At 42.3% G+C, this 22,914-nt stretch overlaps 2 protein-coding genes across 2 annotated transcripts; one reads left to right on the top strand and one right to left on the bottom strand.

The window, feature by feature from the left end:
- The first annotated feature begins 379 nt into the window (after window positions 1–379).
- LOC128743835 (wee1-like protein kinase) lies at window positions 380–3,959 on the top strand. Its single transcript, XM_053840514.1, has 4 exons — window positions 380–652; window positions 723–2,282; window positions 2,345–2,487; window positions 2,640–3,959. The coding sequence occupies exons 2-4, from the start codon at window positions 727–729 to the stop codon at window positions 2,783–2,785; spliced, it is 1,845 nt and encodes a 614-aa protein (XP_053696489.1). The 5' UTR covers window positions 380–652; window positions 723–726; the 3' UTR covers window positions 2,786–3,959.
- Window positions 3,568–21,016, bottom strand: LOC128740501 (cilia- and flagella-associated protein 251-like). Its single transcript, XM_053836044.1, has 13 exons — window positions 20,945–21,016; window positions 20,723–20,878; window positions 13,580–13,850; window positions 12,807–13,518; window positions 12,608–12,747; window positions 12,394–12,545; window positions 12,195–12,329; window positions 11,899–12,135; window positions 11,635–11,840; window positions 11,406–11,565; window positions 4,729–4,803; window positions 3,991–4,358; window positions 3,568–3,917 (listed from the first exon to the last, which is right to left on the bottom strand). The coding sequence occupies exons 1-12, from the start codon at window positions 21,014–21,016 to the stop codon at window positions 4,008–4,010; spliced, it is 2,667 nt and encodes an 888-aa protein (XP_053692019.1). The 3' UTR covers window positions 3,568–3,917; window positions 3,991–4,007.
- Window positions 21,017–22,914: the final 1,898 nt, after the last annotated feature.

The following is a 22,914-nucleotide window of genomic DNA, read 5'->3' as shown; positions in this document are numbered from 1 at the left end:
TGATTGAAAATTATCATTCTTTGTGTTCGTTGTTAAAAATTTGTGTACAACACTAATAGTTTGACGAAATAAATGGTTCCGCGTCTGTTTACTTTTTATTGTAAGTTTTAATGGTCTAAAAATAAAATATTAATCGTGAAATCGAGTGCTAAATGCTAGTTTTGCGAAATTGTTTTTGTTAGTTTCGCCACATTAATGGCAGCCATGGCACGGTTGCAGCAGATACCAACTGTACCACACCAACACAGAAGCGAAGCCGGGCGAAAATAAAACGCTTACAATCGCACCACCGAAGGGAATGTAGAAGAAAAAGAAAACATTAAACGGATTTTTCTTTTATACCTGCTTGAAACAAAAAAAAAGTGTTGCTCATTGATTTTTACGAAAAAAAGCTAGTTTGTTTTGTTTTAAATTTATAAAATTATTGCAAGTTTAAAGTGCACAAACAGTGGTATTGGTGGAAAGTGAAATTAGTCCACATTTGCACGGATTTATCGGAATTACGAACAAAATAGTTACGCTCGGTGGTTGTTTTCGTTGTATTGATTAGTGCGTCGCGAATTTTCTCGATCGACGGTTAATTTGTTTGTTTTGCCTGCTTCGAATAAAAAATTCCTTTGCTTTCCAAGCTGGATTTGCATGATTTACGAAGGTAAGCTGTTATTAAATGGCATTTTTATAACGGAAGAATTGTATTAAACAAAGGTGACAATCGCTTGCAGCTCGATGGATGTTTTTACCGAAAGCAGCGGAGTCGATTCATCACCAGATATGAATTCTAGCGTCGAGCTTCCATCGCCGGAAAGGCCTTCGGTAATGCCTCGGAAATTGACCTTCTGTGCATCGCCGGAGGGGGAAAATCCGATGAGCGATTATCGCCGGGTCGCACTGAACGTAAGTCCTCGCAAGCAACCGTCCATTTCTCCTCCATATCGAAAGGTTAGAGCTTTACGACTGTTTGATTCGCCGGCTACTCCAAAAACGATTATTCAAAAATCTACAAGTAAAATCCTGAAACCATTTGCCTTTGCCAATGGTTGTGCCAAAGATGGATCCGGTGTTGCTCCGATGGATAGCAAAGTTTCAATCTGCGAGAAGCCACGGGCAATTCCTCTACATCGGAACTGCGAGAATATTATTCCATCGGCCAACGTCAACCCGTTCACACCCCCGGGAATGTTCATGAGAACCAAGAAGCGAACTCGCTCCGGCCAGGAAGGAGTCGACAATTTGCTGAGTACCAGTTTCCCCGCAAGCTTTCCTTGCAACAAAATTAATCAGCCGCAGCAGCCATCGCAACGGCAAAGTTTTGGATGCTTCCAGACGCATCACAAGTACGACAGTGAATCTCTCAAAACGTCTAGCTTGCTGGAAGATGATACGGGTGAGGTTCGTCAGGCACCGAAACGATTGGCTTTGCAGGATTCCAACATATCTCGGTATGAGAAAGAGTTCGTTGAACTGTCCCTGCTGGGTGTTGGAGAATTCGGACTAGTCTATCAGTGTATAAACCGGTTAGATGGCTGTGTGTACGCGATTAAAAGAAGTATTAAACCAGTAGCCGGAAGTTCCTTTGAAAAGACCGCTCTGAACGAAGTCTACGCGCATGCCGTTCTCGGGAAACACGACAATGTGGTTCGATATTATTCCGCATGGGCAGAAAATAATCACATGCTGATTCAAAACGAGTTCTGCAACGGAGGCAGCCTGCAGACTTTGCTTCAGGAACGAATACTGAAGGAATCGGAACTGCGAATGTTGCTGCTGCATATAGCGGAAGGTCTCAAGTACATTCACTCGAGCGATCTCGTTCATATGGATCTGAAAGCTGGAAATATTTTCCTTACCAAAGCGCCAATTCGACCGGTAACCTGCTCCGGTACGACACATCCATCGGACTGTGCCGATGACGGCTTCGAAGATGTTTACGATGACTTGGAGAACGAATATCTGATTACGTACAAAATCGGCGATCTCGGTCACGTTACTTCGGTGAACGACCCACAGGTGGAGGAAGGGGATTGCCGCTATTTACCAAATGAGATCCTGCAGGAGGATTTCAGTAGTCTACCGAAGGCGGATATTTTCTCTCTGGGCATAACGCTGTACGAAGCTGCCGGAGGCGGCCCTCTGCCGAAAAACGGTCCCAGATGGCACCAGCTGCGGAGTGGAAGTTTTCCTGACCTGCCCGGTATCAGCCAAGAGTTTAACGAGCTGATCAAGCTGATGATGCACCCGGATCCGGAGAAGCGACCAAGTTCCTCGACTATTTTTAACCATTCGTAAGTTTTGCCATGTTGGAATGTTCTCTCAAAACTCAAACTAACGTTCCCCCTATCCGCAGTGTCCTTTCGCCGATAGATTCCAAAACCAAGGCGCAACTCTGCATGGAACTGAACATGGAGCGGCAGAAAAATGAAGTGCTAATGCGAAAATTAAAGGAACAGACTAAACTGCTGAAATCCTACGAGCAAGCGCAGACTCCAGGTAAGCTGCCGTAAACACGTTACACTTGTTATTTTTACTAAGAAAACAATTTTCGCTTTTTCAATAAAGATAAATATTTGACAATAATTCGAATGTTTCCATCCAATGATTACAAACAAGCTAATGAGATCGATTTTTCTTTCCGTACTCAGTTTTACGCAAATGTCGAAACACCAACGCTCGGGAGCTGACCGTATCGGATCGCAAGCTGCGTTCCTATTCGCGCAAGAAGCGGACGACCAATCTGATTACGACGAGACGTGGCATCCGCGACAACAGTAAGGCCAAGGATTACTAGAATTCTCCCGGTATGTTGCGTATACCAATATCAAGAGAAAAGATTGAAGCCCCAGGAAAAAAGACCATATTTTGTTGAACAGCAACAGCTAGGGGCGAAACAGTCCAAACATCCAGTTCGCAAAATGTTAGAAAAACAATCAGCGGAATTGAAGTCAAAAAAAAAACAAGCAGAAGAGCAAAGCGAACAACCGTTTTCGATTTCTATAAAGCTTTTTAGTACTTTTTTTGAAACACTTTTTTACTCATTCACACGTTTTATATTTTCGCTTATTTTTTGACGCCTTTTAATTGCTAAATTATTCTGCTTCTCCATTTTTAAATTCGAATTTTTCTTTAAAACCTACGTTAACCTGCGAGCAGTACTCAACCTGCCTTTATTATATAGTTAAAGGAAAAAGTGTTTCAGCGTTTACATACAAGTTTGGAGAAAACAAGTTAAATTGGTATTAGCATATTTTTTAAGTGTTTAAATTGTTAAGCGAAACAGAAATACAAAGGAAATAAACCCAAAAAAAGCTGTGACTTGTTGTTGGAGTGTGCCTTTCGAAAAAAAAAACGATAACCTATTGTTATAGATGTAACAGAACTAGGCACACCATTAAGGATCTAAACGATACGCTGTTGTGACAAAATCGAAATTGTCAATCGACGAAAGAAAAAAAAAACAAAACAGGAAAATAAAATTTAAACGCGGATTAAAAAGTCCAAGTGAGAAGAAGATTAAAGGAAATTTGTGATTTTACTACGTAAGAACAAAGCGAAAAGCGAAACATAGGAATAAAGCGCTACAAAGGCCACACAGGTATTTATTCTTTGTCCAAGCATAATTGCTAAATAGATGGCAAACATCATGATTCACTTACTTCTGAAAAGTGATTAGAATTCTTCCATTCCTAGCACTCCACGCTACATATACCTACTGAAGTAGATTCTGAAAAACGAAAAACAAGAAGCAGATTGGCCCAAAGCCATCCTATATTCAAACTTCAAAATGCAGCTTTTTGTCAATGCCATAGAAGCTGAGAGCAAGCTTCCTCTGTGTACGTGAGTCAGCAACGCCGTTTACTGCTAGTTGTTAAGATGAAAATATGATCCAAAAAGTTATATTTTGATAAGTGATTTTGCTAGAACTATAATGCATCATTTGTAAAGTCTCCCGCAAGGGAAAGAAAATTCACAATAAAAAGATATTAATTCACTAACCGCACCTGCGAATTGATTCAGCAAAGTTTCTCCACAAACTCTTCGACCGGTACAAAAGATGCCGCAGTATCTCCTGAGCCCGATGAAGCCGTTTCGTTCGGGCAGTTGCAATAGGCGGGAAATAAAATCTTCGTGTAAAAATCCAACGACTTTGTGTCGATTCGCTCTCCGACAGCGGCAAGCATTCGGCTGAACGAAGTTACATCGACGGAATCGTACACACCTCTCGTGAGGTATGTTAGAGCCGTGCGAATGTCCTCGCAGCTTGGATTAGCTAGAGTGCGATGATTCAGGAACAGTTTCACCACCTCCTCAAAAGTTAGGAAGTATGCACCCTGTTGTTCGATTTCCTTCATCAGATTTTCCTCCTACGGTAGAAAAAGTGTTGAATATCGTGGTAATCACAGACACATAAATCACAGACGATGAATATATTTCCGCTTATAAATAGGACTACGTTTTTGATATTGTAAAATAACAAACAATCGTCTGGAATCTACATTTTGATTAAAATCTCTATCCGGAAATACGATCAGGCAGTACGCCTTCCTTAACCCATACCGGCCATAATTTCGACTAGAAATTCTGATCAGAATGATTTTAGTAGAGACTGTAACATCGAATTTCAATTGTAAAGCCCCGGTTTTCATTAATATGACTCAAGCTCAAACGGTAAATTCTTCCCAATCGTGGTAAACGTTGCGAGCGAGTATTTTGTGTGAAAGAACCTTTCCTCACCTCAAATTGGGTCATATAAAACCCTATGCTTCTCATATAGTTCGGAACGTCTCTCCTGTCCATTGCGTCTCGTATCTGTGGATAGGAAATTAAAGCATTAAACATACTCGAAAATAATAAGTCCTTTTGGCGAAGTCATCCTTGTTGGGGTAAGGGATTCCGTTCCGTGCTCTACGACAGGATCAAAACTCACTCTTCAGAAAAGTGCTATCTCAATCTGACTCTGGGTCAGTCAAATATTGACGAAGGTCGGGGTTCAAACCTGCATTCTAAGTTTGTATAATATTTTCTTGTAATGACCAGAAAACTTAGCACTGCTTACAAGAAGATGGTTTCCAGCAAATCGTAGTGCGAAGGGATTACCTACTAATTGGTCCATATCCGCCGGTCCGGTAAAATAATGGAAACACAGACAACGGTTACCCGCCATGGCTTTCACTTGTCTCCAGGACTGGTTTTCGTCAACAACCCGGATGTTGTTGGCCAAGCTGCCATACACTTCTTCTACGTTGTCCTTGCTGATTCCAGTGGGGTGCTTCTCTGCAGATCTCGTGCGCTCCTTTTCTCAAGGTGTGTCCGGTTAACTTCCACCTACATTCTCGAAATCCAGTTGCTATCGGTTGTTGATGACATCGACAATGGGGCTCCTCGGTTGATACCCAGTTTTTAGACCATATTAGTAAATACCTGCAGTTTTTGCGTTATCTTCGCTTAGACGCGCCACGGTTCGCAGGCGTACAGCAATACGGATTTACCGCTTAAGTAGAAAACTCGGATTTTCGTATGTAGAGTGAGTGATCTGGTTTTGGGCGCCAAATGGCTCGCAAACCTGCAAAGGCACCCCTGGCCTTCTTGATCCGTGTGGCTGTATCATCCTTGGTACCATCTATGGGCGACCTGCTTAACCTGTTATCCCGCTACTGTGCAGTTAGTAGCCCAGGTAACCAATAAGCATTTCCAATGCAATTTAAAAGCAAGCCAATAAGCATTTAAGTTGCCTTAAATGCTACTTAAATGCTATTTTGGCAAAATATGCGGCTACTTTACTGCTAGCCCTCTTATAGTGCTGACAATGCTTATTTGCAGCTAGTTACCAACAAGAAGAATTTAAATAGAATTTTGGATGCCAATTTACACCAGTTATGCAGTCAAAAAGCTGATAAACAACAACCTGCAGTATAAAACGCCAGGGATGCTAATAAACGACTGATTTACTGCTTATTTTAATGCTTATTGGTTACCTGGGAGGATTGTCAGTGTTCCTTACCATACTTAGTTTGTGCTACATTAAAACAGTTTGCTTTGCTATTCCCGTTTAAATTGTATGGGAGCATTTGCTCTAACTCTTTTATTCATACGGCCTATTGACTGTGAGACCTGCCGCCTGGGAGCTCTCGGAGAAATCGCAATCCTCTAATTGGTCGTCTGTCAATCACTCCAACTAATATCTCATACATAACGTTGAAAAACAGCAGTGGTATTAATAGACTTGCTCGTACTGAGCCTCGATGAGAGGGACTTTTTTACGAGTAGGGAAACCTGTTAAGAAGACAACTCAGGGAGTGGGGTTAGGTATCCCGACCCCCCCTTATGGGGCGTGAGGATCCAGACCCACTAAAACCCTACTCGAGTCTCCAGCCTCAATCTCCCCTGGCACCACCTTATCGGTATTAATCCGGGGGGGGGGGGGCTATTGTGCCTAATGCATTCTCTTAGGTAACGACTGGACTATGGTAGTTAAGCTGTTTATTCGCCGTTGATCGGCTCTCCAGCGGTTTTGTAGCTCAAGTACAATCTGGGAAGCAGCCGCATTGACCGCTCCTCAGACGTCCGAGCCTTTGAACTAAGTTATCCGAAGTAGTATCTTGTCCGCTCACTACCAGCATGTTGCTTCTAGCGCCTGCGAAACGAGGACATTTGAAGAAAGCATGTTCTGCAATTTCCTCTACATCCACGCATTCGGGACACGCGGGGGACTCCGCATGCTCAAACTTGTGCAGACACTATCTAAAACAACCATGCTCTGACAGAATCTGTGCCAGGTGGAAGTTGACTTCGCCGTGGCGCCTGTTGAGCCTACCACCCACCCATACACGCAGATTGCGTCATGGGAAACTGTGCGATACCCACACGCCACTCTCAAGCACATGGCTAATAGCCTTCGCTTGCTGCCATATACCGCAGAGCTATTAGACATCATGCGAGACAATGCCGAAATAGCTGTGGGAGCCCTTGCAGGCATAGTAGACGTGGCTCCCGAACTTGAGCTTATCGTCGATCATGACTCCCAGGAGTTTTAAGGACCGCGTTGATGAAATACTGCAATCCCCGACGCTGACATTTGCTTGCTGCACCGACTTGCGGTTGTTCACCACGATAACCTTTGTTTTGTGATGCGCTAGCTCCAGTTTTCTGGAGCGCATCCAATCTTCAACAATGCTTATAGAGTGGGCAGCCGTTATTCAACCTCTCTGATACATTCACCGTAGACTTCCAAGATGATGTCGTCCGTAAAACCGACAATCACAACCCCTACCGGGAACTTTAGCTTAAATACCTCGTCATACATGACGTTCCACAACACCGGGCCCAGTATGGAACCTTGCGGAACCCCCTTTTCCAGAATCCTGTACAGCGACACTGGCACTTGGACGTTCCGAAGCGAGTTGGCTATGTAGTCCCGACTAGCGCTGTTAAACGCATTTCTCAAGTCGAGTGTGACAACTGCGCAATAGCGGATACCCGTCCTCTTACACTGGATTACCACCTCGGCTGTCTTAGTGACAGACAAGATGGCTTCCACCGTAGATTTGCCTTTACGGAAGCCGAATTGGTTCCTTGACAGACCGTTTGTACACTCCGTATACTTTGCGAGTCTGTTGAGGATAACGATCTCCAGCACCTTGCCGGCAGTATCGAGCAGACAGATCGGTCTATATGACGAGGGGGCACCCGGAGGTTTCCCCGGCTTCGGCAATAGGACCAGGTTCTGTCGCTTCCATCTGTCCGGGAAGTGGCCATCTTCCAGGCATCTACTCATTACTGCCCAGAATAATTCGGGAGCCTCCAAAATAGCCGCTTTAATGGCCAAATTCGGGATTTCGTTTGGTCCCGGTGCCTTGCTCAACTGGAGGGATTTAGCGTTCTCAATGAGTTCCTCGTTCGTAACCATCGCTTTCTCCCCGACCTCTAAACTGCCGTCGCCCACGTTACTTAGGATGTTCGGCTGAGAGGCCGACCATCTTACGCTATGGTCTGAAATACTGGAATTTCGGTTGTGGGACGACTCAGCGACCTGAGGCCAGGGCCTTTGTTCATGGCGCGGAAAGAGGCCCTCGATGATCCGCTCCAGCATCTCTGGCGATCGCTCGGCGGGCGCCTTCACACCCTTGGTCTTTGTAACTACGACACTGTAGGCATCACCCCACAAGTTCGTATTGGCACTAGCACACCTTTCAAAGCAGGCTCGTTTACTAGCTTTTGTCCCACTCTTAAGCGCTGCGCGTGCAGTAACCGGTACTACTCGACGTTCAGCCCTGCCTTCGTCCAAACGAGCTCTTTGCATAATTCTCCTCGTACGAAGGCACGCTCCGCGGAGTTCCGTAATTTCACTTGTCCACCAGTAAACCGGTGACCTCCCACACCGATGACGGCCTTTCGTAGGCATGGTAGCGTCACACGCTCGCGACATTACCTCAACAAAATGATCAGCGTTCGGATCGGGCATACCGCGATCACCGCACTCTCTTCGGATCGCTTCCACAAATACTTTGGGATCGAAGTACGATGTCTTCCATCCACGGGTGGTTGGAGTGTCGGCTCTACTCGTCGTCTGCCGCCACGTTATCTGACCGACACCATAGCGGACCGCCTGATGGTCCTACTGAAGGTACTTGTGGTGCCGAAGGGTAGTCAAATCTACGACTTCCCCACTCTACCGCCCAAGCGTTAAAGTTGTCCGCTACAACCACCGGCCTTAGACCAGTCAGCACAACTGATACTCGGTCTACCATCCGCGTAAACTGCTCGATAGACCATCTCGGCGGAGCATAAAAGCTGCAGTAGAACACGCCACCCACTTTGGCAACCGCAAGTCCCTCGTCTGCGGTTGACAGAACCCTTTTGAACCGGGAACCTGCTTGCCGTCCATATAGCCGCCGTTCCGGACCTATGCGACCCCAGTTGCCGCTTCCGGCAGTGACGCGATATGGGTCCGAGATGATGGCAACGTCTGTTGCCGACTCGGAAGCTGCTTGGTGTAGCAGCTACTGAGCCGTGCTGCAGTGGTTCAGGTTGAGTTGTGTCACTTGCACGTGGCTTGGTCGCTGGCACACCAGCCGGGCACCTTGAACCTCCCGTTTACCGGTACAGATGAAGCACTTGGGTTGCACAATCTCCCACTCGATGAGAGGGACTACGTTATCTGGAACTCCTCTACGCCTAACTGCACCCCTGATATTTTCGGGGTTGATGCTTTTTCAAAGTCAACAAACACCAGCACAGAAGAGTCCTAGAATTCGTCGATCTGCTTCAATTGTAATTGTAATTTATTAGAGAAACGTTAACCACTTAGTTTAGAACTTTGTTCAGGGTCAAGGATTTGTAAAGAGAAACATTACAGTGGAAATCCAATAAGCAAGTAAGTAAGTTAAGTTAGCAACAATGAGCTGCGCACGAATGATATTAAGTTATTAAATATAGAGCTATATATAGTTTAGATAGCGGATACAGTCACTGGTTATTCGGGAGAGATCTCTTGAACCCACTTATAGTTGGTTGCTGCTTTGTCGTCACGGGAAGTCTGTTCCACATCAGCGCTCCAGAGATCAGCAAACTTCTGCGCCCAGAAGTTGTGTGTCTTGGGATGATGCGCCCAGAAGTTGTGTGTCTTCAATATGATGCGGAGCGTTGTGATATGGTCTACACATGATCGACTTGCACGGAATTCAGCCCGCTGTCGTCGAAGAGTCGCGCGAGTCGCGTGATGCCAAAATGCGCGGTCCATCACTTAAGCTGTTCTGTACAGTCAGTGAATAACTGGCCAACTTTGCCTTTAGTGGCATTTTAGCATTCATCCTGGCACCATTAGGGCGGCAAGAAATATCGTACAACAAACACGATTGGCGGCGGCGGTTTCTCCTACGTCGACTAGGGAGTTAGCTTAAGCTCTCTTGTCTCTTAATGCCGGCTCGTCGATCATCCTCCAAGTTTCATCCAAAATCTACTTTCTCCGCCTGCTACACACTTTGCCGACGGTTTCGTCACTTGTCGTGATGAAGGCATTCTTGATGCCGGTCCATTACTCTTCGACGGTCAGAAGGCATTGCGGCCCGCGGCATTCATGCAGCGATCTGATTTGTCCCGCACCATGCCTATGCCTAGGCACTGCTGGTTTACACTATCATATGCGGCTTTGAAATCAATGAACAGATGATGCGTAGTCGATGGAAGATGACTTGGGACAGCACTTTGTAGGTGGCATTCAGGATAGTGATCGCTCGATAGTTCTCATAATCCAGAGTATTGCATTTCTTGTAGATAGGGAAAATAACCCCGTCTTTCCACTCCTCCGGTAGTCGTTGAATGGCTTCTTTATCTTTCCTTATCGATGGGAGTGGCACATCTCCGTTGCTTGCAACACCAATGAGGTTACTTTCTTTTCGTCAGTCAAGATACCTCCATCTTTAGTGCTTCTTCTTCTAGAACAGCCGGGTTTGCTGTCTCCACTTCTGTTTATATTGCTCCACATTCTGACGGGTGGCTCTACGCAGCATCTGTACCCGCACTACGTTCTTCTCATCCAATATCTGCTGGCACTCCACGTCAAACCAAACGTTACGTCGATTCGATGCCACACGGCTTAAAGAGCCAAACAGAACGCTGCGTCTACGTCAATTTGACAGTAAACCCATGGGAAAACTGTCAGAATAACGCTGGTGGACGCGTGGACGCACCATTCTGTTTGGCCCTTAAGACGTTCTCCGCTACGCTGTTAATGTCTTTTTTCACGGCATTCCAACAGTCCTCAAGAGGAGCTTCATCCAGCTCATCCCTTATGGCAGCGCGGCTTCGAGAGTTAACGCGTAGCTTTGGGCAGCATCCGGTTGCCGCAACCGCGTTAAAGTATACTGTGGCGGACGCCGATATCGTAATGTTGTTCACAACAGATAATGTTTGACCTATCTTTACCATCACTAGGTAGTGATCCGAATCAATGTTAGCGCCCGGATAGGTCTGACATCGATAATGCCTGAAAAGTGTCGACCATCGGAACAGAACGTGGTCGATTTGTGATTTCGTCTTGTTGTGTGATCTCCAGGTGTACCGATGGTGGAGGTTCCCAACAAACATTTCTGTTTGAGAGTAGCTTATTCAACTATTGTATAGCTAAAACCAATTAAACAAGCACTTGACAAGCTGCTATACAACAAAAATGTTCCTTGGGTTATGCTGAAAGAAGGTACTATAGTATACGTCTACGTATGGTCATGTCGACAAATCTTAGGTCGTTTTCATTCGTTTGCGGTATGCAATGAACGGTCCAATCGTCCAATTGAGGTCATTGAGATCATCGAAGAACCGCATTCCTCCCCCCGCGTTTTCCTCTTCTTTCTGGTATATAAATGTCCTAGTCAAACCTGTTCTCATTGCATTTTACGCTTGAAATAAAAACTTACCGAAATTTCCGTGTCTTCTTCGGTGTGTTTCGGTGAAATTTGGTTGTAGAAGAACAAACTGAGCATTTCCTTCACATAGCATCCTGTTTTGCCACCGGGTAGAAGTGTACAGTATGGATCCAACCCAGATCCACAGTGTTTTAGATTTTCAAGTACCGGACTGCAAATTTAGATATGAGTGAGTGAGCAAAAGTTTAAAATTATATTAGGCGATGGCGATTCCTATTGCCTGGTATTAATCCTCCATATGCTAACGCCGTGATCCCCATCTCCGTAGCAAAATACGTAACGATCTTTCATTGTACGCATAGATTTCAACTTCTTCGGATGACCAAAGATTCCCATGAACCTGTACGGGTTTCCATCTATAGGCAATTGATGGATATAGAGGTTCTTGTCTGTCATAAACGTAAAGAATTTTGCACCTGGCAGCAACTGTTTTAATGTCTTGTTTAATATACGTAATATATGTTTCAATATATGCTGTACATACGAACAAACTTCGAACGGGTCCATCACTAAACGGTGCAAGGTAGGTGTGCAGGATGTCGAATGTGTGTAGGCTGTAAATTTTAAACTTAAATTGATCGTTGGCCACCAGCAACTCCTCAGCTGACAGTAGCATCATCGAAATTGTATGAGCTGATTGCTCCAGTCTGAACCGCTCCCCAACAAGTAGACAATCCATTCGGGAATTGTCCTTCAGTTCGATAATGTATTCTACAAGATGCTGCAACAAAGTTTATCACTAGGGTAGCAAAAATCTAATGCAGGAAATTAAATACGAACTCTATCGTCTCCAATAGTGAGAAATCTTATTTCCGAAGCAAAAATAATTTCGACAACTTTGTGAGTGTCGTTTCTTCCAATCAGCTGCCAGCAGTCGTTCTCACGCTCCAACAATCCAATGCTTCCATCATCGGCCTGAAAACGAAAAGTTTCATATATTCTTCAACAAATTCGACAAATTTCCAAGTTTTTAACATACGGTAAAAACAACAAACCGTGAATCAGGAGAAAAAACTGCCTGCCGAATTTTTTCATTACCAAATTGCAGAGGGCTGTCTTCGCTAATGACCATTGTCACGGGATTTATCATCCAGATGAATCCATTCTCGGCTCCGCCGACAAGGTATATTCCTGAAAATTGAAGTAACCATAAACCTTAATCATTACCAAATATCTTGATGGAATTAGCTTACCACAAGGAGAGTAGTTCAAAACAGTTATGCGACCCCGTCGAGTTCGTTGGATCGGTACAGATAAGCTCATGGTGGCTTGTTTTCCTTTTAAATCATAAATTGTTATTTTTCCGTTCCCATCACAGCTACACAATTGGGATCTACAAATTTCATTTTAATAGTTGTTACCTTCGTGATGTGAAAAGCCACGTTCACTTACTCATTCGGATGAATATCAAATGCCGTGATAATACTACCCGAAGGATAATATAACTCCTGTATCTTGTTTTGAACTATATCAATCTGAAATGTTCGCCCGGATTTGGTGGATATCACAAAGTTTCTGATGATAACCGGATTGCCCTCCAACGATACATCACGTGGTACTGAATCCAGTAACAGTATTTCTGCGTCATCCTTACCTGCTTGCTGATGTCCTCCATCCAGCACATACTTCCTAGGAAGAATATCAAACGAAATGGTTCTAATCGGTTCCGGATCTTCCTGCTTAAACCAGTACAAAATCCTCATGCATGTATCGTAGAACCGAATCTCCCCATCATCGTCACCAGTAATCAACTTCTGGTCGCAACAACGAACGACATTAATCGATGCATACTTCAAATGCAAATATTTAAGAAACTGTTTTCTAACGGGAGCATCCACTTTCTGCTCATCGCTCCAGACGATTGCCATTCCAGCGGCCGTAACGGAAACAGCCCTCGGGCTGTCGCACACAAAGACCGAATCGTTGTAGTCCTGAAAACCATGTTTCTTCGGTACCTCGATCAATAGCTTTTGATTTCGGGAATCGAAACACCCAAAGATGATTCCGTTTTCGAGCGTCACGACAAAATGATTCTTCTTCTCAAGGTCCGAGCAAAAGTTTATGGTTTTCGTTTTGCCTAAGCGGGCAGGTAGTTCGACACAGTCTGTAAAAAGTTCATCTTAATTTAAAATATCGATTCTTAGGGCTTAGAAACCATCGTTTACCATCCGGAGTATCGTTTCCGATGGTCCACTGCCATAGTTGCAGTAGATGCCTGGAGCCACTGCACGCCGCCACAAGGTATCGTCCGTCATGGCTCAATCCAGCTGCGTTGATTTCAGCGGATTCCCGGAATGGTTCATAAATAGTGCGGATAGCAATGGGAGCCGCATCCGGATTAGCTTTTCGATCCCACACGTTAATGCAGTAAGTGCTGTCGGTGGACACAACAAAACGACCGGAACCGTCAGAGGTAATCGTGTTGATACAAGTTTTCTGAAATATTGTGAGAAAAAGGAAATCAATAGTCTAATTTGGATGAGAGATGTTAGTACAGATTCGTGTAGAAAATCTTTTTGCATTTAAAACCAAGGAACAGACGACGAATGATTTATTACCCTGGCATTTTTGAGTCCTACGGTAATATACAGTACTATCGTGAAGTAACAAATTGGGTTATATTATAAACTTAAAACAGCTCTAGTAACCAAAACTGGCATTCAGTTGATTTGCACCAGCCATGGCGAAAACAGTCGAGAAACTACGCTAGATACTTTTGTTCTCTCTGCCAGCTGCCAGAAGGCACGTTGTGTCCGCCGGATATAATCCAGGAAAACATGGAACGAAAGCCTGGTTCTGGCAAATTCTAACAATTAACCGGTGCAGACAAATGGCGAGCTGTTCTGGTCCCATTTTATTAAGTTTCGCTCCGATGCCATCTTTGAAAGACTGAAAGATGATCATTCCCAGTTGACTTGTTGTTCTTTAGCTGATGATGGCCTCCTTAACTTCGCCTATTATTGGGGCTGGCACCCATTACTTTCCCCGCCGCCATAGTTCTTCTTCTAGGCCATTACTATCGTCTATCAGAATACTGCAATTCCTATACCGACACACTTCGGCTCGCAGATTCCTGAGAACAATGCAGCCGCTCCGATTCTGCATATTCCTACTCTTCCAGATAGCGCTTTTTCTCCTGAAAGATTTGGTTTCGGTGTATCTTCTTCTGTTTGTGTCTTTCCACGTTCTGACGTGTGGCACTGCGCATCTTAGCCGCTCGCGCAGCGTTTCCCTCGGCCATCAGCCTCCTTGTTTTTGATGGAGGATTTGACTACTTTGTGCTTTAGTTTGAACTTTTGTAGTATATCCCTGTTTACTATACGTGCCATGCAAGCCAGTTGCCACTTTATAGACAACTAGCCATTTGCTTCTGCATGTTCCCAGTCAGGTATAATATAATTTATTAAACCGATAACCTTCTCGGGATCAGCAGACCAAATTTCACTAGGAGATAAGCATCTCTTGTCAAGAAATTTAGCTCTGCTTATGTGTAGCACATTACAACTGCAAAGCAGATGCTCCGACATTTCGTTTTCAACATTGCAGAAGCAACAGATATCATTTTCAACACGACCCATGTTCTTTAGATGATGTCTACTCGGACAGTGCCCTGTTACTATCTTTTGACTGGTTGCAACCTCTGACAGTCATCCAATCCAATCCAATCAGCCTCCTACAATCATCGTCATACAAATCGTTCCGCTGATTCCGTGGCACATGCCGATGGAGTTCTCCACTACACTTCTGATGGTTGTTTTGATGGTGTTCCAACAGTCCTCTTGAGGAACTTCGTCCAGCTCGTCCTCTTCCGGCAGTGCAGCTTCGAGTGAATGCTTCGAGTAGTTTGCGGCGACGCCTGGTTGCTTCAGCCGTGCGAGATCTAACCGAGGCTAGCGTACGTACCGAATGTTTTTCACAACGGAGAGTTTTGGGCGCATCTTAACCATCACTAGGTCCGAGTCAACGTTAATACCTCGATAGGATCTGACGTCGATAATGTCTGAGAAGTTCCGACCGTCGATCAGAACGTGGTCGATCTGTAATTCTGTCTGATTTCGTGACCTCCAGGTGCACTTGTGTAGGATTCTGTGCTGGAAAAAGGTATTACGTATGGCCATGTTCTTAGAGGTAGAAAAGTCGATAAATCTTAGGCCCATTTCATTGGTCAGCTGGTGTGCGCTGCATACCTCCAAACACGTAGAATTCTCCAGCGTAGAATTCATCCTTGTCGTCATCGGTACTTTAGAGGTAAGGGCTGTGCACGTTGATGATGCTTATATTGAAGAACCGGACCTTGATTCTCAACTTACACATTAGAGGACTGATTGGCCACCATTCAATCACCCACTTCCGCATTTCACCCATCACTATGAAAGCTGTACCCAGCTCGTATGCGTTGCCGCAGCTCTGGTAGATGGTATGTCCATCTCTGAACGCACATACCGTTGAGTTCTTCCAGCGCACCGCCTGCAGCGTTACGACGTCGAACTTACGGCTTACGTCCCGAGTTTCCAATCCATAGTCCTTTTTCGTCGCTTACGACCTTGGCTTCCACCGGAATTGGTTACTCGATCTCCACCAAGGTTGCTCGTATCCCGGCTGGTACCACGAGGAGGTAGGGATATGGGTTGCTGAATAAGAGGCTATGAACCACTGTAGGGTCAATTTTATGCCTACACATGCACAAGACACCGACGGTACGCGTTATTCAGTCGTTTACCAGCCTGCTTACTGCAGCTGTAACGCACTTCCCTAACACAGACATCAAGTTGGCCTAGATTTACTTGCGGTCGAAAGAAATCTCGTTGGGACGAGGGGATTTTATCGCTTTTTCTGGCATACTTCCCAAGCAGAGACATCAAATTAGTCTAAGTTTATTTATCCTAAAGAATTTTCGGCTGGGTGGTTATGGTTAGCGATTTGAAAAGAATATTACAATAATTTTCTTTATTTAGGTCAAGTTGTAGAACCGCTAAGCTATTAGCGTTCGAAACCGGACCACTTTTCGAGAATTTTTTTGAATGAGATTCTATCTAGCCAAACATTGCCGTAAGAAGTAGTCCTACGTCAAAACCAATTTTGCGTGAACCTACGTTAACACGGCGGTAGTGTCTTAGATGTAATCATCAACTTTTTTCAACAAATTATGACAGATACTTAAGAGGAAGCACATCTGAAAAAGAGCATTACATATAGGTGACTGGAATGCACAAATTGGTCAAGAATCTTTACACGTAGAAGATTGTAAAATAATAAGAAGTAAATCAGGTTTCGATTTATATAACGAAAATGGAGAAGAATTTATGGTTGTTGATTCAGAAAAATCACCTGAAGGAATTGTCAGATCAGTTCAAGTCCTAGTACCGAAGATAAATAGATCAAATGAGGTAAATGACTACAGAAGGATAAGTTTTTGTAACCTGCGTTAAGCCCTTCGCTTTATGGATGCAACAAAGGGTAAGGGAATTCGCTGGAGACCCAGGACTGCATCAGAGCCTGGGAGAAGAAGTGAGTTCAAATCCGGTTAGAACACGTACCTAGAGAGTGAAAAAAGTTACTGTTGATTACTTTACTAATTACCAGCAATCAATCTCTTATGATTACTATTAATTAATTATGATTACCTATGATTGCTTAAGATTATCATTGATTACTATACTGATTACCATTGATTACCTAATTAATTCTTAAATGATTACTAAAGTAATCTCTGATTACTACGCACTTATACGCCTTACTGGAAACCCCTTGCCTGCAACACAGAGAAGAGCGAAATATTCAGACTCAATTCTTCATTGAATGCAATGGTGGCTTTGAAAATACGTGGACGGGGGTTCATAAGTACAACGCCTGCAACCATTGCATTGAGACATAGAGATTTCTTTAAAAAATCACTTGTGCGCATCAGGAAATTTGTGTTTCATTTGTATAGGAGCCGCCCCCCCCCCTTTTCTTAGAAGGTGAAGAGATCTCAGTACACCATAGAAAAAAATTCTTACCTCTAAAAATCCCCACATGCCAAACTTGGTTCCTTTTGATCGATTAGTTCACGAGTTATGAGGGAATTTGTTTATCATTTGTATAGGAGCCCCCCCTCCTAAAGAGGAGAGGTCCCAATTCACCATAGTAAAAGTTCTTGCCTTCTGAAACCCCCACATGCCAAATTTGGTTCCATTTGCTTGATTAGTTCTAGATTTATGAAGAAATTTGCATTTCATTTGTATGGGAGCCCCCCCTCTTAATTAGTTTAATTAGCTCTCGAGTTATGAGGAAATTTGAATTTCATTTGTAGGGGAGCCCACCCTTTTAGAAGGGAAAGGGGTCTCAGTACACCATAAAAAAAACCTACTTTCTAAAACCCTCACGTGCCAAATTTGGTTCCACTTGCTTGATTAGTTCTCGAGTTTTGAGGAAACTTGTGTTTCATTTGTATAGGAGGTCCCCCTCTTACGCTATCAATAAAATTGCTATCTCGCACCTTCCATAAAATAGCTGATCATATTACATTTCCAACGACATATAAATTATTTTGTTTCGTCCTGTAGTTTAGTAGTTATAAGCATTTGATATCTTTCATTCCAACGTTACACTTCTATTTTCGTTTTCACAAAGTGCTACCCTGTCCCAGTATAGTAAACAAAGACGTAGTCCTACGTCAAAAAGGTCAAAACAAAAACACGATGTCAGTCTATTCCATAGTAACGAAGCCTTCCCTCCAAACACTCGCGTTGAGAATTGCGGCTAACTTCCTTGTAAGTAACAAGTGCCTGTACAGTTTCATCCCCAAGCAACAATATGAGTTTTATTGTACTCTTATGGCGGTTTTCAACCAATTTTGGTCTCAAATGCCATCATCAGAGTGCAATAAAACTTGTTACTTGGGTCGTCTCGGTTAGTAAACGAGTTACGTTCAATTTCTCGGTCAGTGGATTGCCTACACTCTTAAATGAGTTTACCCGTATATTGGTTGAATTTAGCTAAAACTTGGTTAAAACTACTCAAAATGCCCTTAAAGTGTACAAACTCAGATTTTGAGTAGTTTTTCAACCAAAAAAATGGTAGTAGGAAATTGAAAGTGCGTTATTTGTCACAGACAATAATTCAATTATCGGTAGCAAGTAGCCAAAATTGGTTGAATTTTTTACCCAAAATTTGAGTTTGCTCACTTCAAAGGTATTTCGAGTAGTTTCAACCTAGCTTTAGCTGAATCCGACCTATTTACGAGTAGAATGATTTAAAAGTCAATGATTTAAGACGGAGGAACAGGCACAATTTGTGTCTAAAAAATAACTCTAACTGCCAGTTTTGGTGCAATTTCAAGTCGCACGGGGTTGTGAAATCTTTTTTTATCCAACTTATTGCTGTTGCAGTTGAAAACCGTAATAATCGACTCGCGACATTCGCTTTTATTCTTGTTCTGTGTGTCGCAACTACGTCGCACGTGGTGCGCTGTGATCGCACCCCAAGTAGCACTTGTAACTAATCATAAAAATAAAAAAATACAAAAAGGTTGCACAGCAGTTACATTTAGGATACTTGTAACGAGTTAGGTTACATAAAATTAAAAATAGTTACTTTTTAGTTTTCTAGTGACAAAAATCTCAAAAAGTTACCAGGTAGTTACCAAATGACCAAATTGAAACCCTTTTTTTCGAACTGTCAACAACTTGGTCGTCGCAAAACAGTTAATTTTCCGTTACGAGTAGTTACGAAGTCAAAAAAAGTCGGCTAGTAACATTTTCGCAACAATTTGTTCACTGTTCCTTGTAAACACAACGGATTAAGGAAAAACTAGACCTGAAGAATATTGCTAATGGTAAAGATAAACAATTGGTACACGGGTTGTGAAATGCTCTTGTAAATGCGTTTATTTACTTAATTGATGGTACTTGGAATCTTCTCCGCCCAGACATTGGTATTAAGTAAACAAATGATGATTATTCTCAAACGTCAAAACGATCAAGTTACATCGAAACGAAATCGGCAATGAAAATAGGTTACAGTGTAACTTAGAAATGACGACATAAGAAATAAGTGACTACAACAGATTTAATATTGGTTACCGTATAACCGATACCGTAACCAGGTCGAAGGCTAAGGTTACGTACAACTAGAATGTAACTGAAATGTAACCTTCTATGATTAACACTGGTGGTAACTGTTTTATTCAAACTGAAACTATTCTTTGATATTAAATTAACACTTTCTTTTCACAACAATCACTAAAAATACCTTTTCCCGATATCAACAATGTGAACAATGAACAATGGCTGCTTAAAATCATTTCATGCAATATGCCGAAAACGATACAAAACTTCAAGGACGATGGTGTAGTAGTTAGAACCAAAGGCAAAATGGCTATGAATTTTACTGTGATAGAAGTGATAGCGAAAACAACTTGATTTTTAATGGTTTCTAGGTGAATGCTCCACTAATTCATTATTGCTAAGAATAAATTTAAAAAATCAAAAAATTTAAATTTAAATTTTTATATTTGATTTACAAAACATCAATTTTTCAAAGAAGTAAGTAACGAAAAGCTATATTAAATAAGAGCGCGTGAATTTTTCAAAGCTAGAATCATGCATTTCACCATAAATTTGAAACTGCATTAAAATTTGTGTTGAAATAATTTATACACTCTTCTATATTCAACAGTTAAATTTACTGCTTGACGTTGACAGCCATAGATTGAAATAATAAACCTGCTACATTTTCGCTATGCAATAAAAGTTACAAGATAACTAATTTGCCACCAATTGAAAGTCAATTTACAGTTTATGTGTAACTTCAATAGTAACCATTTTGTAACTATACATGTTACATATTGGTTATTGAGTAACTGTTAATGCAACCAGATTTAGTTACATAAGTTGCGCTATTTCGGTTACACAACTGTTATATTTTAGGTTACTGTAACCGAAGTTTTACATTTAAATTTGTCGCATATCAGCCACTGCGACTCAATTGTGACAACGTGTGCTACTTGGGACATTGATGCGCTATACAGCGCACCACGTGCGACGTAGTTGCGACACACAGAACAAGAATGAAACCGAATGTCGCGAGTCGATTATTACAGTTTTCAACTGCAACAGCAATACTGTGGTACACAGGTTAATCATTGTATGCGAGCCACTAGGGCCTGGGACGAGAAGTGTTATCGAATCTGGATATAATTGGCTCCGATTGAAGCTTAGTTCGATCCTCGGATTCCCCAGTTTGGGTAGAAGATTGCGAAACAAATATTTTTCGTTACTGGCAATACAGTTGCCACTGCCATATAAAGGGTTAAATATCCTACTCACATGTCCAACCAAAGTGTAGACGGATTCAAGCTGGTTTTCATACTTGTAGAAAATAATTGCATTTCCTGATGCCATCACCAGTTCCTTGGCATCCTGACTGACGGAAACATTCACCAGCGGAACCCGTGGGTTGAAACCGAAGATCCATTCCAGGTGCTGCAAATAATAACAGGCGTAATCAGTGAAGTCGTAATCGTGGAAAGTCCAGCGATTGTAACTCACAAATGGTTGACATCGATGCTGCAGGTCCACCGTGGATTCATCTTTTCGATCGTAGGGTAAAATTTCACCCATCATAAAGGAATAATTATGTACTGACTAAGAAAATTAAAATGAACTAATTTGTGCGAACTGAACATAACCGCAATGGTTGCTAAGTTCGGTGATGTCTACGTAGTAAACAGATTCGGTGAAGTGAACTTGAAGCGAAAGGTGCGCAGGTCTAGTTTGACATTGTCATAGAAAATGTTTGCGAATAAAGTTTGTTTGGAGGTTCAAACGACTCGTAACCGTTGCTGTGTCACATCGTGCACTAGCAGTTGTTGTTTTTGTTACTTGTTACCATTCTCGTTTATGCTGTGGATCATTGAACATGAGATCATTAATTTTGATTGGTTAAACTTGATGTTTTTCCAGGGAACCAATGAGCATCAATATGAGCAGTAAATCAATCGTTTATTAGCATTTGTGGCGTTTTATACTGCACGTTACTGTATACTAGCCTTTTGACTGCATACCTGTTGTAAATTAGCATCCACAATTCTATTTAATTTCTTTTTGTCGGTATCGGTATCCAGCTGCAAATAAGCAATGTCAGCACTATAAGATGGTTAATAGTAAAGTGGCCGCAAATTTTACCCAAATAGTTTTTAAGGTGACTAAATGCTAATTGGCCTGCATTTAAATTGCATTGGTAATGCTTATTGGTTACCTGGGTCGTTTGTGTTTTCTTTTACATACTACTTTTCAGTGATCAAATAGAAACTCAATTATGTAAGATATATAATCAGGTAACAAGAACAAATCAATTCGCGGTCATTGAAGGCATGTTATTTATTTAGCTTGTTAACAAGACTCTAATTATATGTCAAGTATGCCTGCTACAAACAACCCGGTTTTTATTTAGGTCTTTCTATTTTGTTTACTCGTTTTGTATTTTCAACTTAGCTACAGCAGTTTGTCTGTTTGATGAAATAAAATTGGCTAGAAAACTGTCATTTTATAATAAAACAAATTGCAGATGCAACTTATTTCATAAACTTTAACTGCATTTGATTACAAAAGAGACTGCAATAATTACAAAAATATGTGCTTGAAATATTAATACAAAAAATTTGCCAGCAATCTGGGTGTAATTTTTGAAAAAATATAAATGCAGATTAAGTTAGCATGAGAAAGACCTAAGATAACTGGACAATGAGGCAAATGATATAACAGAATATCAACGTTATTGAACTGCCAGTGAAGTGTAACCTTTCGCCGTTGTCACGTTGCTGTTTCACCTGAAACTGTACCTCAACTGTCTATTCTCGGTTGTTCATTGCCGTCATACCCGTGCAGAGTAAATTGTTGATAACTCTTGTGTAACGGATGCCTGTAACTGTTAATCCACATTGCAGAGGAACGTGACTCCTGCTATATGTCCACAGCACGAGTGTTGCGTGTGGTGTGACATCACTTCACTGTATCTACTGTAGTAATAACTATTCTAGCCCACTGAGGATTTATAATTAATCTCCCAGATAGCATAAAAAATCGGTTTGTTGCTTCCCAAAAAAACTGAGATTTCGGTTCTGAACTGAGGACGAGAACTCAAGCTTTTATAATATTCTTATACATGACTATAGACTCAGATTTCCGATTTCCGATTTTATTGTAATAGAAAATTACTGTTCTAGTTGCTCAGAACACTATCTTAGGAGTCTCCCTGTCTGTTCCGGTTTGCTCTCTTCGAAAACTCTTTTTGGTTCTGAAAAAGTAGAGTTCCATCGCTGTGGGTACATATTTAGCTAATTGCATGTTTTACTGAGGGAACTTTATATATAGTAGCAATTCAATGCTGTAAGTTATTTGCAGTTTCCAAAAACAGTATCATGTCAACAAAGCTAGTCGACTCAAAAATGCATCGTCGTTTCGGTTGGATGGCTAGAGACCTGCAGTAAATCGTAACTAATTCGCTGCAGATTTTCGTT

Source organism: Sabethes cyaneus, chromosome 3, assembly GCF_943734655.1.
Source record: "Sabethes cyaneus chromosome 3, idSabCyanKW18_F2, whole genome shotgun sequence".
In the NCBI taxonomy this organism is placed as follows: Eukaryota; Metazoa; Arthropoda; class Insecta; order Diptera; family Culicidae; genus Sabethes; species Sabethes cyaneus.
Note: the sequence above shows the minus strand (reverse complement) of the source record. Positions and strands in the feature narration are given on the sequence as shown.

Coding starts and splice junctions, on each gene's coding strand:
- LOC128743835 (XM_053840514.1), top strand. CDS start 727: ATGGATGTTTTTACCGAAAGCAGCGGAGTCGATTCATCACCAGATATG. Junction 2,283..2,344: donor TCGACTATTTTTAACCATTC/GTAAGTTTTGCC, acceptor CCCTATCCGCAG/TGTCCTTTCGCCGATAGATT. Junction 2,488..2,639: donor CGAGCAAGCGCAGACTCCAG/GTAAGCTGCCGT, acceptor TTCCGTACTCAG/TTTTACGCAAATGTCGAAAC.
- LOC128740501 (XM_053836044.1), bottom strand. CDS start 21,016: ATGGGTGAAATTTTACCCTACGATCGAAAAGATGAATCCACGGTGGAC. Junction 12,748..12,806: donor TTTGATATTCATCCGAATGA/GTAAGTGAACGT, acceptor TGAAATTTGTAG/ATCCCAATTGTGTAGCTGTG. Junction 4,804..11,405: donor AAGAAGACACGGAAATTTCG/GTAAGTTTTTAT, acceptor TCCTATCCACAG/ATACGAGACGCAATGGACAG.